General features: G+C 41.7%; 1 protein-coding gene across 1 annotated transcript in view; it reads right to left on the reverse strand.

The window, feature by feature from the left end:
* Positions 1 to 14,502, reverse strand: part of GREB1 (growth regulating estrogen receptor binding 1) — a 104,598-nt gene that overhangs the window by 37,030 nt on the left and 53,066 nt on the right. The window contains exons 11-16 of the mRNA XM_004373051.1: positions 13,475 to 13,603; positions 12,595 to 12,723; positions 11,724 to 11,921; positions 10,827 to 11,007; positions 9,193 to 9,388; positions 7,596 to 7,732 (exon numbers count right to left, since the gene is read on the reverse strand). Of these exons, the coding sequence (XP_004373108.1) occupies positions 7,596 to 7,732; positions 9,193 to 9,388; positions 10,827 to 11,007; positions 11,724 to 11,921; positions 12,595 to 12,723; positions 13,475 to 13,603 (970 nt within the window). The remainder of the gene's footprint in view (positions 1 to 7,595; positions 7,733 to 9,192; positions 9,389 to 10,826; positions 11,008 to 11,723; positions 11,922 to 12,594; positions 12,724 to 13,474; positions 13,604 to 14,502) is intronic.

Consider the following 14,502-nt stretch of genomic DNA (forward strand, 5'->3'; position numbering starts at 1 on the left):
ACCAGGGCTCCTTTAGTGCAGCTACCACATACCCCAAATTTTGTGGGACAGCCCTAAAGGCACACCCTTGTATTTATTCCAACTACAGCAAATTATTAGAAATGTGACTAAATGTGATTTAATTGGACAGATAAATTACAAATCAGAACACATCCAATCAAACCAAGAATCCCAAGCGCTGCTTCAGAAATTGTGGTTATTATATAGGAGGAGGCCAGTGTCTCCACGTGAAGGTGGTTACTACCTCCACAACCACATGCACTGCTAGAGCGTCTCTGACCCATGTGTCAGAAACCGATCCCGAAGGACCACCAGAAAAGTCCAGATCACTGTGCATTTCTCAGCAGGAATAAACAAATTGATGTCCTTTATACAAAACATTCTCATATAAGGAGCTTATTTAGCTGAAATGAGCCTCCTTGACTCAGCAGCTTTTTGGAGCAAAGATAAAATAGTTTCTTGACCTACAATGATAGGAACCATGCCACGGCCATGCAGTTCCCACCACGATCCTGCCACCTGAGCTCCTATTAGGGCAGCCAGCTCACCTTCCCAACAGTATCTCTGATAGCATCTCTGACTCCACTATGATGTCTTCTCCTCCTTCTTCTTCCTGTCCATCATTCTTCTCCCTTTCTTCATGCCTCCCTTAGCACTTGAACTACTCTCTGGGTTATATAAACTGAAGTCTTCTCGGAAACCTTGCCATTGCCAATGTTATCTCAGGAAGGCACAGCTGGTCCGTGCAGTACAGCACAAAGGAGACTCAGTGGCCCAGAGACTGCTTTGCCCTGTCTTGCGCATTTGCCAAATAATTCTCAGGAAGAAAGAAAGACAGCAGTGTGGAAAATGTCCTATATTACTGTCCCAGCTATGGTGGCCTCTTGTCACCTTGAGCAAGGTAATAAGGGCAAATGTCACTTGGGGAGAAGCATGTGCCTCTTCCCATGACTGCTGGCATGGACATTCAGATACAGGGTTCACAAGTCAGATGTTCCTAATTCTGAGATGTACCCACTCAGGGTTCTCATAAGGTGGGAAAGGCCTGCAGTCAACTCTGTTCCAAGGATGAGCAGAGACTCCTGCTTCTGACTAAGATGGAGTAACAGGGACCAGATATATCCTTTGCCTGAAACAACTAAAAAAACTGGACAAATATATGAAACAGTAATGTTTCAAGACATTGGACATTAGGCAATAAAAGACAATGATTCTGACAAGTGGGAAACTAATTAGATGAATTCCCAGCTTCTGCCTGGAAAGAGCTTGTAGGCTGTCCTCATGAAGGAGGAACTCAGGCAAAGTCCAGTGGTCTTAGTTAATGAGATGCTGGAAATCCAGGGAGACCAAAGCAGCTGGTGTTCACAGGGCAAAGTACCAAAGAATAGAGAGATGCACAGATTGAGAACTTCAGAGATCTGCAGAGATCTCCCCCTCAAGTCTTTAGCTGAATAATGATCATTGCATGTATGTGCCAAGGTCCAGAAAAGAACCAACCTAAAATATTAATGGAAACAATCCCTGAAGCTCACATAGGGCTGGGAATAGTTGCTGTTCCACCATCACAGTAGAAAATATGAGAACTCATGGGACATTGTACTCAGAGGGTTTTTCCTCAGTAGTGGAGCAAAGTTAGGATTAGACTAAATACTGCACTGATCCTGACTAACAGAGATTAAAAGCAAGACTTGAAAGGATTAAACTGTTTCCAAGTTAACTGTATCTCAAAACAAACCTCTGAAAGATCTATAGGAATTCAAAGATATCCAGCACCTAACAACATAAAATTCACAATGTTTGACATCTGTGATGGTTAGGGTTGGCTGTCAACTTGGCTGGGCCATGATTCTCAGTAGTTTGGAAGTTATATAATGATGTATTTTGGCAGTTAATGTAATGATGCAATCATCCTCCATTTTGTGATCTGATGTAGTCATTCCCTATTTTGTGATATAATGTAAACAGCCAATCAGTTGAAAATGGAGTTTCCTTGGGGGTGTGGCCTGCATCCTATATTTACAGATGTTCTGGCAAAGCTCACATGGTCTGGATCCTGCATCTGACTTGCCATCCTCTGACCTCTGGTTCTTGGGAAATGAGCCAGCAGCCTGCTGCCTGACCTGCAGTTCTCGGTGTTTGCCAGCTCCCACAATCCCGTGAGCCAGAAACCTGCCAATTCTGGGTTTGTCAGACCCTGCAAGCATGTGAGTCAGGAGAAGCCTCCAGCCTGACACCAGACCCATGGATTTGGGACTTTCCGGCCTCCACAACTGCATGAGCCATTTCTTAGAGATAAATCTCTCTCTCTCTCTCTCTCTCTCTCTCTATATATATATATATATATATACACACACACACACACACACTTCACTGGTTTTGCTCCTCTAGAGAACCCAGCCTAAGACAACATTAAATCAAAAATTACTAGGAATATAAAGAATAAGCAAAATATAACCCCTAATGAAGATGTAAACATCAATCATCAGTCAATAGAAACTGACACAGAAGTGACACAATTGATAGAATTAGTACACAAGAATAAACAATTATTATACCTGTATTCCATATGTTCAAAAAGCTAGGGAAACATTAAGCATGTTAAATAGAGATATAAAAAAGACCCAAATCAAACTTCTAGAAAAGAAAACTACAATGTCTGAGATCAAAAGTAAACTGGATGGGATTGACAACAGATTGGACATTACAGGGAAAAAGATTAGTAAACATGAAAACATAACAGTAGAACTATCTAAAATGAAATACAAAGAGAAAAGAAAACTGAAAAAACAATGAATCAAGCGTAAGGGAGCTATGGAACAACTTCAAAAGTTCTAATATATATGTAATTGGAGTCCTCTAAGAGGGGAGGACGGAATGCAAAACATTTTTTTGAAGAAATAATAGCTGAAATTTTTTCATATTTGATGAAAACTCAATGAACTCAAGCACCAGAAACATGACAAAAGCTATACCAAGGCATATTTTAATCAAATTGTTTTAAACTGATGATAAATTTTTAAAAAAATTTTTTTTAAAGCAGCCAGGGGATATAAGGGAGACACCTTACATAGAGAGAAACAAAGACAAGGAGATTTCTTCTTGGAAATCATCCATGTCAGGAGAAAATGGAACGACATCTTTAATGTACTCAAAGGGGGGGAAAAGTCAACCTATAATCCTATGCCTAGGGAAATTATCTTTCAAAAATGAGGCAAAATATAGACTTTTTCAGACACACAAAAGCTGAAAGAATTCATCACCAACATACCTGCACTAGAAGAAATGTTAACAGAAGCCTTTCAGACAGAAGAAAAATGATACCAGATGGAAATTTGGATCTACACAAAGAAATAAAAACACTGGTAATTATAACGTTATATGGGTAAATATAAAAGGTGTTTTTTCTTATTACTTAAATATCTTTAAAAGATGATTGACTATCTAAAGCAAAAATAAGAAAACTGTGAGGTTTATAGCATATGTATAAGTAAAATGTATTATGACAACAGCACAGAGCCTAGGAGAGGATAAATGTAAATATACTGTTGCAAGACTCTAATACTATATGTGAAGTGGTATAATATCACTTGAAGCTGGATTGTGATAAGGTGAAGATACTATTAACTACAAAGCAATCACTAAAATATCACAACAAAGAGTTATAGCTAATAAAAAAGGGAGAATGAAATCATAAAAAGTACAATATCCAAAGAAGACAGAAAAAAGGAATATGGATCAGATGGAACAAACAGAAAACAAATTATAAGATGATAGATTTAAACCCAACTATATCAATAAGCACAGTAAATGTAAATAGTCTAAACATCTCAATTAAAATGCAGAGATTGTCAGATTGAATTTTCAAAAAGCAAGCCTCAACTATCTAAACTGACTTTAAATATAAAAACACAAACAGGTTAAAAGTAAAAGGATGGAAAATTACAAACCATGCTAACACTCATCAAAAGAAAGCTGTAGTAGCTGTATTAATACCAGATGAAGTAGATTTCAGAACAAAGAATATTAAATAGGGTTATTTCATAATGATAAAGGGGTCAATTTATCAAGAGACACTTCACCAAAAAAGATATGAATGGCAGATAAGCACATGAAAAGATGCTCAATATCATTAGTCATTGGAGAAACACAAACTAAAACTACAATGAGATGCTACTACATACCTATCAGAATGGCTAAAATCAAAAAGGCTGATCATACCAAGTGCTGGCAAGGATGTAGAGCAACTGGAACTCTCATACATTGCTGATGGGAATGTAAAATGATACAACTATTTTGGAAAACAGTCTGACAGGTTCTTAAAAAGTTAAACATACACCTACCACATAACCCAGGCCTTCCAGTACTAACAGAAATGAAAGCGTATATCTACACAAAGCTTTGTATGTGAATGTTCATAGCAGCTTTATTTGTAATAGCAAAACTGTAAAACAACCTAAATGTCCATTAAGCTGTAAATAAACTTTGGTTTAGCCATACAATAGAATACTATGCAGCAATTAAAAAAGGAATACACTATTGGTACATGCAACAAATAGATGAATCTCAAAATAATTATCTGAGTGAAAGAAAACAAACAAAAAGAGTATTGTATAACTCCATTTACAGAAAACTCTAAAAAATGCAAACTAATCTATAGTGGGAGAAGAGCAAGAGGGAGGAATTCCAAAGAGGCAGGAGGAAACTTTGTTCACTATCTTGTGGTGAGGTTTTTACGAGCGTATACTTATGCCAAAACTCATTAAATCGAACACTTAAAATATGTGCAGTATATCAGTTATGCCTCATTAAAGTTATTGTTACTTTAAAAAAGACAAGCATGTGGGAGGCAGGAACTAGAGACCAGCTCCAAATAGCACTGGCAGGCCAACCACAGAAAAGTACACAGGATGTGGCCCCGCAGAGAACTGTGCCCTCCTCTAAACCTCTGTGCTTGGCTCTAAAAGAACAAAGTTCCAGAGAAAACATATGGGAATAAAAATGGAAGTTGTTATTTGTCTAAATCTTTTATTTTTAAGCCTGAGTAAGCTTGTGTCAGATTTGTAGTCCCATGGGCAGATTTCCCAGCTGTCCCGTGGGATCCATTTGCAACACAAGGCTAGCTGACAGTCTGGCCATGCACGTGGTGGCAAGAGGCACTAACCTTGCCTGTTCTTACCTTGATTTCTTTCTGTTTCAAATTAATGGTTTTGAGAGTTTTCCTAGGAAGGCAGCATGGTATGGTGGAAAGAACATCAAATCCAGCTGTAGTCCCAGGTAGACACAAAGGGGCTGGGTGACCTTGGGTAAGTCACCTCTTCTTTCTGGTTCTCAGTTCCCACAATTGTAAAATGAGATGGTAGGACTAAATGACTCCTAGGAGTTCCTATGATCCTCCACACCTCAAGATTCCATGGTTTGATATTCTCTTCTAACTCAGTGAAATGTAAAATTTAACCTCTATCCAAGGTTTGGCAGAGGAGGAGAAGAGAAGAGATGGGGGAAGGGGGATGATGACAGCAGCTAACATTGAGCACATAATATGCACTGTCCTTACTGCTTTATGTGTATTAACCATTCAATCCTCATAACATCCCTATGAACCAAAACCAAACCCATTGCCGTCGAGTTTATCCAACTCACAGCGACCCTACAGGACAGAGTAGAACTGCCCCATATGGTTTCCAAGGAGCAGCCAGTGGATTGGAACTGTTGACCTGAGGTAGGTGTTATTATCCCCACAGAGAATTATGAAACTTTCCTAAAATCTCACAGATGGTAAGTGGTGATCCAGGAGGCTTGGTCAGTATGGCTTGGTGGTCATGTGGTTTTTAAGTCAAGTGACCAGGGTTTGGGTCCAGCTTCACTCTAAACCCCTTGTGTGACCATGGACAAGTGATCTAGCCTTGTCTCAGTTTCTTCATCTTCAAAATGCAGGTAACAATATTTTCTCTCTCACTGTGCTGTTGTGAGGATGATATTCTATAGTAAATGTAAAGTACTTAACCCAATCTCTACCACACAGTAAGCACTCAACATACGCTAGTTGCAGTGAGGAGAAGCTGGGGAGAGAAGCAGAGAAGCAGAGGAGCTGCAAAGGCAAGTTCTCTTAGCCTCCGTGTAAAATCTAGGAGGACTTCTTCACTAGGGCTTCGAACCAGTTCCTCCAGTTCAAACCCCTACTAAGAATTTGCATTTCTAACAAGTTCCCTGCTGAGAATTTGCATTTCCACCCCAGATAACCTGAATCAGATTCTACAGTTTAACAAGATCCCCAAGTGATTCTTACGTATAACTTCCTGGTTACTTGTTAGAAATGCAAATTCTCAGCTGGGGTTCAAACCGGAATGAACCAATTCAGAAGCCCTGTTCTTCACTAAGCTACTTTGTAAGAGCCCAGCTGCCAATCCGTGAGTTAGAGAATTGGCTTGATTACTCTTCTATCATTGTCATAGAGCTGGAAGGCATCAAAGAGGTTTAGTTCCTCAAAGAGTGTTCTGGGGACACTAATCCCACAAGATACTCCACATTCACCCTTACTAATAAAAGGGGGCTCCCTGATCAGATAAGTGAGATGCTGAACACTAGATCCTTCTCTTGGAGATGTATAGCAAGCATGGGCTCATTGAAGGCTCTGAGAACTCTCGTGGTGAAGAAATCCTTTTGTTAAATGTAACATTTTTCAAACGCATTTGACCATGGAATCCTTTTTGGCTTAACAACTATTAGCATACAGCCAAAGCAGCATTCCTTGGAACACAGCTTGAGGAACACGCTGTAATTTAATCTTCTGTCTACAAATGAGGTACAGTGACGGGTAGAAGAGCCCAACTCACACCAACAATTAGTGGCAGAGTCACTCATTTTGTTTTGCATTAGACAATCCTGATCTGGCTTTACAATATCTAAACTGTGTGGATGTCAGCAATTACTCAACCTCTCAGCCTCAGTTTCCTTATCTGCAAAATGGTAGCATTAATATCTAGCTCACAGGTATGTTTCAAGGGGGTTAAAAAGGCAAGCTCTGGAGTCAGACTACCCCTGGGTTCATATCCAGTTCTGTCACTTTCTAGATGTGTGGCCTGAGAAAGTCACTAGGTCTCTCTGTGCCTCGAATTCTTCATTTGTAAAATAGGGATAATAGCAACTTACTCAGAGTGGTTGTGAGGACTAAATAAGATAATGAAAGTTAAAATCTTGGAACAATGAATGGCACAAAATAAGCACTCAATAGACAAATGGAGGAAATAAAAAATGAAGCCAACTATGGTTATTGTTGCTTCCTTTAGACCTTTTGGTATCTTACCTCTCATTTCTTGCCCTCCCTTGATTCTCAAACACATAATTCGTATTCCAGCATATTTCTGTATTCTCATTTCTAAAATGTCCTGGAGCAACAGCATGACAAGGATACCACTGACACAAAGTGATTCAAATGCAGGACAAGAAATACACCAGGGTCCCTTTAATGGAGGGACTGAGTCAACCAGGAAGGAAGAGAGGTGAGCTTTCCTGGGACTCACTAGCTGGCTGCACACACCTCAGCTTGCACCTTAAGCTAGTGAGCATTTTTAGTAACTTCAGAGAGAGAAGTGTACCTTTTTCCTAATGCGGTGACCATGGCCTCAAAAGAACTATCGTATCTGAGCAAGGGGAGGCTGTGTCCCGAAAGGGTAGATTCAATAAATTCTGACAGCCCAAAGTACTTCTTATTTTCATGATACAAGTCCACTCCCTAAAACAGATAAGAGCATCAGTCACTCAAACGTTGCATTCACAAGGATAGCAGGAGGTTCGTATGCCAGGCATGCAGGTGACTTGGATTGGCGTCCTGGTCTAGATTGTACTGACTCTGCAGTTCCTTGCATGGCATTTTACAAATTTCCTTCCTCTCCCAATCCAGAGCAAACAGCTCCCCATACTTAATGATGGCACATCCCCCCTAGTTAAGAGTTTTCCCAATCTATGAAGACATTTGGTCCCAATGTCTTCACCAAGAAGAAACTCAGCCTCATTTTTCTAAAAAAAAAAAAATTTTCTTTGTTAAAATTGCGTCTTTCCATACTTTTAAGTTGATTTTAGGAATATCCAAATCAACTATCATACATTCAGTTGCTATTGAAATTAACAGAAAAAAATACCTTTATCTAACCAACTTTACTCATGTTGACATAAATTCCTCCCAAACTGATATCAGTGCTTCTCAAACTTCAGAGCATAGCAAAGTTGGGGGAGGTTGTTAAAAATACAAAGGCCTGAACTTCACCCCAAAGAGCATGAGGGCAGTGGAGCCAGACAAGCTCGATCAAGTCCTGGCTCTACCACTTTCTAGCTGCATGGCCTTTAAGTAAGTGACTCTTTCCCTCCTCAGCCTCAATTTCTCATTTGCAAAACAGAAATCATCCTAACATCTGCCTCTTGGATGAGTTCATATGCATAAAGCACTTAGAACAGCACCCAGCAGGTAGGAGGAGCTGCATATATGATTGCTATTGTTATTAACATTATTGATTCTGAAGTCACAGGACTGGGGCCAGGCATCAGTGTTTTTAAAAGCTCCTCAGGTGACTGAGGCACTCCAAAAGTCCCGCATTTTATGTCTACTTATTCACCATGCACCAGGATTCTCAAATTATCAGAATTGTTTTGGTCTCCTGCTTTGATAGGAAAATGGCAGATAATGGAAACTAAAATAAAACTCACCATCCTTCGAGGATGTGTGTTTGATTTGAAGAAGGAGATTTCATACTACACTGCTAAAGAGTGTGGGCACAGGAAAAATAGGAACATTTCTAAGGTGTCTAGACAAATCTGGAGTCACTCCATATGGAGCCCAAATCCCCACAACAACCCTCACGGGCTCTATCTTCAGCTTGTCTATCCAATACCATGAGAACAATACCACGAGAACGCTGCTCCTAGGGTCAGACAGCTTTGGTCACTGAAGAAAATACCAAAGTAACTTCACTGCAACGCACTTCCAGAGATGAGGGAGCCAACTGCTCCATTGCAGGAAGGTTTCCAGGTGCATCTAGAAAGTTATAAATCTAACGATGGGTTGAATCAAAGATCCAAGGAGCTGGAATCCACTTGATCCCAAACTATACTAGTTAGTCAAGATTTTTTACTAAATAAAATTTCTCCAAATTCAAGGGCGATTGCTAAATTACAACCCCCCAGCCCCAGGGCACTCACATTATTGTAGGAGGCAGGCCAGTGGATCTCGTTGTACGGGCTTATGAGGGTATGTTGTGTCTGCAGAGCATATGGGAAGGAAGTCACATGAAGTGTCACGATGTTGGGGGCCTCCTTCACCTCCCTGCAGTTGAGCAATCTATCCACCAATCCCATGGACGTGTCACTTTGAGAATAGAGATTATGAACAGCGCTACTGAGGGAGGAAAAGGGGGAGAAGGAACAATAAGGGGAGTTCCTAACACCGTTCTATAATTTTACAAGGATAAAGCAGTTGAATATATTTATAACTAGCCCCACCTCAACTGTGCCAAAACGTGAAGCTTATGGTTCTGCCCATAACTAGGAAAAAAAAGATTGAATTTCAGGTATCTGTCAAGGACCACCCTGATAGCCATTACTTATTAACTTGGCTGAGGGAACAGTTATTATAAGAGATTGCTTAAAGATACGCAATCTGTCTACTCCTTCAGTGCAGTGACTCTGAGCCAGGAGTGTTCACTGAATTGCCTTTTCTCCTTTGGCCCAATCTGATTGTGTACTTATCTCCTTAAATTCTTTTCCCTAAAGTCCTACTGATCCTGAAATGATCCAAAAAGGATATAAAATGGCAAAGTCTATGCTAAATTAAAAGGGTTACGGTGAAGGAATGAGAAGTATTCTGGACAAAGGGTCTAGAAAACAGACCTAGCTCAGCTTCTCTTTGTGGGATAATGGTCTCCGCTTACTCTTCTATAAATTTAGGGAATAGGACAAATCAGTGCTTAACCTTTTGGGGGGCAGATAACCACTCTGAAAAGCCTACTCCCAAAATGAATAGTCACAATATAGCCTTTATGTCATTTCAGGATGTTCAAATTCCCTTAAGCCTGTACATGGACCCTAGATTGTAAACCCCTTTTCCAGGTGATCTTTAAGGCCCTGGCCAGCCCTAAACTTCAATGAATCTGTGGTAAATTAAAGCCTTCCCCCCTGATCTGGCCCCACGATCCTCCTCCCCTCCTGTGTTACTGCTTCTCCTCATCTGCCTCAGTGGCAGTGTCTAAATGCACACCCCACCGCCAGTCTCATAGAGGTGATCGATCCCAGTAAACAACTGGGAAATCCCACCAGGCTCCTGGCTTGACACCATCTGAGATTAATCTAGATTTATATTCATTTTAATTAAGTAAAATCGCCCCTGAAGAACGGCATGATATTAGAGTTGATGGCAGGCCCAATCAGGGAGGGGCCTGGCCTGAGCTACACGCATCAGGATCCCTTCCCTGTACCATTGTGGCTCCTTTGTTGCCAAGAGGGGCACAGAAAAAAGTGCTGTGATTCGGGGGCCTTAGTTCTAGGCTGGGCCCTGTTCACTAACACCTGCCCACCACTGCCCATGACTTTGAGTGAGACACTTTCCTTCTCTGGCCCTTAGTTTCCATAATGGTAAATTTCAGGGGTTACATTAGATACTCCTGAGATAGCTTCCAGCTCTAAGATCCTGAAAACATCCATGGCATCTGCTTACAAACACCAAACCCCCAACATCATTGATCTTTTTAAGACTTGAACCCACAGCCCCAAGCCTCATCCATATATATTATTTCAAAGAAGGAAAATGTCAACCTTGTCATATACCAAGTCACTCTAACCTCACAAGATCCCAGTGGGCATGGTCGTGGATTAGGACAAACAGGGTATGCGGATTCTGAAAGGAGTTTTGCAGAAAGGCCTTAAATTTTGTCTGAGCCTCTGCATCTAGCTTCAAAACATACTGTTCTACTTTCTGCTTGGTCATACGCTCCTTCTCCAAGCCAAGCTCCAGTAAAACCCCTGCAAGAGAATGAAAACACATCAGGAACTTCAAACATTGCTACTTTCACTCAACAGACACTTGATAAGCATCTCCTATATACCAGGCGCTGTGCTAGGCCCCAGGGCTACCGAGATGAGTAAGACATGGGAGAGTCTGGGAGGCCGACTCACACGCAAACAACTACCATGTAACTCTTACGTATGGGAAGCTGGGCACAGAGGCAGGCCTGCTCCACAGCTTGGTTGTGTACACAGCAGCCCACCAAGTGGGCACCAGCAAAGCTGGCTTCGTGAAGCAGCTGATCTCAGGCTTCATATGACTGAAGGGAAGGGAAAGGTCCCACCACCTAGTAAAATCATCTCTCAGCCTGAATGCCACATGGCCTTACATGATACCACTACAGAGTTCATCTTGAAAGACATTGACACTGTGTACTTCATGTGTTTAAATATCAATCCCCTTGAAAGCAAAGGGAAAATATATTAAGTTGAAGCCACACAGTAACACACAGTTGGATTGTTGACCAGAGTGTGACAAAGTCATGGTTCTACCTTTGACAGATTATAAAATCCTGGGCATTAGTCTCTGAGCATAGGTTTCATGGTCTACAGAATGGGGATAATAACACTTATATACTTTAGAAGCAAAGAATAACGTGCAATCCAAATCTAATTGAGATGGATCAAAGCTTCTCCACACAAGACTGAACACCCGCCCCTGAAAGGCCACGTACCTGAATGCCAGACGTGGAACAAGGTCTGCTGGTAGGTCACTTCTGAGGGTGGAATACAAATCAGAAAGTCAACCTTCTCGAAGGATCCCAAATCCAGGTTTTGAGTGCTGGAATCAGCGATCGAGCACACATGGGAGAGGAGCTTCTGGGCCACTGCCAACTGGAAGGGCCGGATGCGGTGCGGCTCCAGATTGTAGCCTGGAACCAGAGCCCATGGTGTGAGGTAAGCCGAGAACGCAGAAGGCTCCTGGCCTGTGTCTGCCAGGTCACACTTTCCTCCTGGGCAAAACTCAGCTAGGGACTCCAACATGGGCCCCCAGCTAGCGATACATTCTAAAGTGACTAAGGGAAGGTTAAGACAGACTACCCATTTATCAAGTGCTTGCTGTTTGCCACATACTGTGGTTGTCATTTTACATACGTTTCTTCATTTAATAATGAAGGCATGAAGAAAGCACTCTGTGAGCACAAAAGCAGTGGCCTACTCTGCCTGGAAGAAACAAGGACAGCCGTCCAGAGGAGATGACGTAAGACTGGATGCTGCAAGAGGGCTACAAGTTCTCAGGTAGACCAGGAGACTCTCACAGCTCTTTGGGGACTTAGCATAAATAAAAAATTTCAACAATATATTTACAAGCTAGAAACCAACATAGAGAAATATACTATCTCAGGAAAAGTGTAAAAACATACATTTCAAGATAAAACTAAATTATCAAAGACTAAATTACATATTAGGTCTACTCTGATGCTAAAGAGATGCCCTGCCTTTTGGATGAGCCTCTAGAATCACTTCCTTGCAGCACCTGGAGATCCATGGAAGCTGCCCCACCCAGCCCAGATCACCAGCACCCAGCCTCTTCCCGTTACTCACTTGTGCATGCTGGTAGCCCGCTGACATCCAGGGATGCTGGTTTAGTGACAGAGGAGGCAGCAAGTGAGGAAGAAATATGGCCTTGATTTTCCTGATAAAATTTGTCCAGCAAAATGTCAATGTCGCCCTCTACCCAAAACAGAGAGAATAAGCAGAAATGTGTTTTGCATCTCAGTTAAATTCAGCAAACACCTATGGAACATCTACTATGTGTCAGGCACTGTCCCGAGGCCTGGGTACCAGAAATAAGAAAGATATGGCGCATCCTGTCAAGGAGTTCACAGTCTAGTAAGACAAGTATATTAACAAAGGAAATTATACTGTGTCATGGTAACTACAATGACAGAAGAAAGACTAAGACACTAAGGGACAGAGAAGAAGGGTTCCAAGCCCATCCTGGAGAAGGAAGGGTCAGCAAAGGTTTCTGGGAGGAAATGAGGAGTCTTGAGGGGCGAGTAGTCAGGCAAAGCAAGAGGAACTTGCAGCACAGAACCCATGGAATGAGACATTCTCAGTGAGAAGCTACGAGCAATTTAGAGGGGGAGGGAGGGAGTGGTGGCAGACTAGGCTGGAGAGGTAGACAGAGCCAGGCACAAGGACCTCGTGTGCACACCAAGGCAGAGACGACATAGCCCCTGTCTAGAAGAATCTGACAGCCAGAGCAGGAAGAGATTGCCAGTCAGAAACTTCTCCTGGCACGTAAGAAAAAAGATACATAGAGGCAAAAGGATAGAACAGAGGGACTACTCTGAATATTTAAGTCAAGGTCAGCTTCAGCAAGTCCTTGGGAAGACAGGGTCAGAGATGACCTCCCTTTTTGTCTCTGTTTATTTCTGTCTTAGGAATTTAGGAATCTGCACCTGCCGCATTACAAGCCTACCTGGACAGAGGGTGCTAAAAAAGGCCCCCAAGGAGTCCACTTTCCCAGTCACCAGCTCATAATTGACTTCTTTCTGGTACTCCGCCGGAGTGAGAAGGCTCTCGGAAAGAATCCGGGCTTGGTATTTTCCTGGAAAACAAACAACAAATTTCACTGGCCCCTTTGTTTAGAATTAACAGGTGAGATCCTTGGTGACAGGGTCTGTGCCTTATCACTCTAGTCTCAGAGCCCAGCAGCATGCCTGGCAAATAACAGGCATTCAGGGAATGTTTGGTCAATGAATGAATGGCAAACACCATCCTGTCCCAACTTCATCATTAGGATAATGATTAGTGGGACTAACAAGGCCAAGATCACCTACAGGAAAGCCAGCACTGGCTTTGGAACCTCTCTCTTCCCCTTACTAGCTGTGGAACCCAGGATGAGTTACTTAAACTTTCTAGACTCTTTCCTTATCTGGAATACATGGCTAACGGTAGTATCTACCTCACAGGACAGGGCAGCTGTGAGGATTAAACAAGACAACATTTATAAGATGCTTAGCATGAAGCTTGACATACAGCAGGGGCTCCAGATGTACCGCTGAAGGTACTACTCAAACCAAGGCGAAAAATTTATGAAAAATGCAGAACACATTTAGGATCAAAGAATACCAAAAGATATTTGGGACACTGTACAGTAACAATACACATTTTTATAGTAAATTTTAAATAGGTTCAAAAATTTCAGGTTAAAAATATACAACACCTGTATTGCCTTACTTTTAACCAAGTCAAAAAATATGAGTTTTCTGACTGGGCAAAAATTCTCTGAAATTTTCCAGTTGATCCATGAAGATCCATGAGTGCTAGGCAAAAGTGTTAAGAAAGGTGATTTAAAATCTTGACTAGAGTTCTGGCAAAATGGCGCTCTAGGCAGAAGCACCACGCCGTCCCTCCACAGCAAAGATCCGAAAAACTAAGCCAAACAGAGAATACAACAATCCTGAAACCCTAAAACATCAAATGAAGAGAGAAAGAACTCAGCCA

Source organism: Trichechus manatus, unplaced genomic scaffold (genome assembly GCF_000243295.1).
Source record: "Trichechus manatus latirostris isolate Lorelei unplaced genomic scaffold, TriManLat1.0 scaffold00023, whole genome shotgun sequence".
Lineage (NCBI taxonomy): Eukaryota > Metazoa > Chordata > Mammalia > Sirenia > Trichechidae > Trichechus > Trichechus manatus.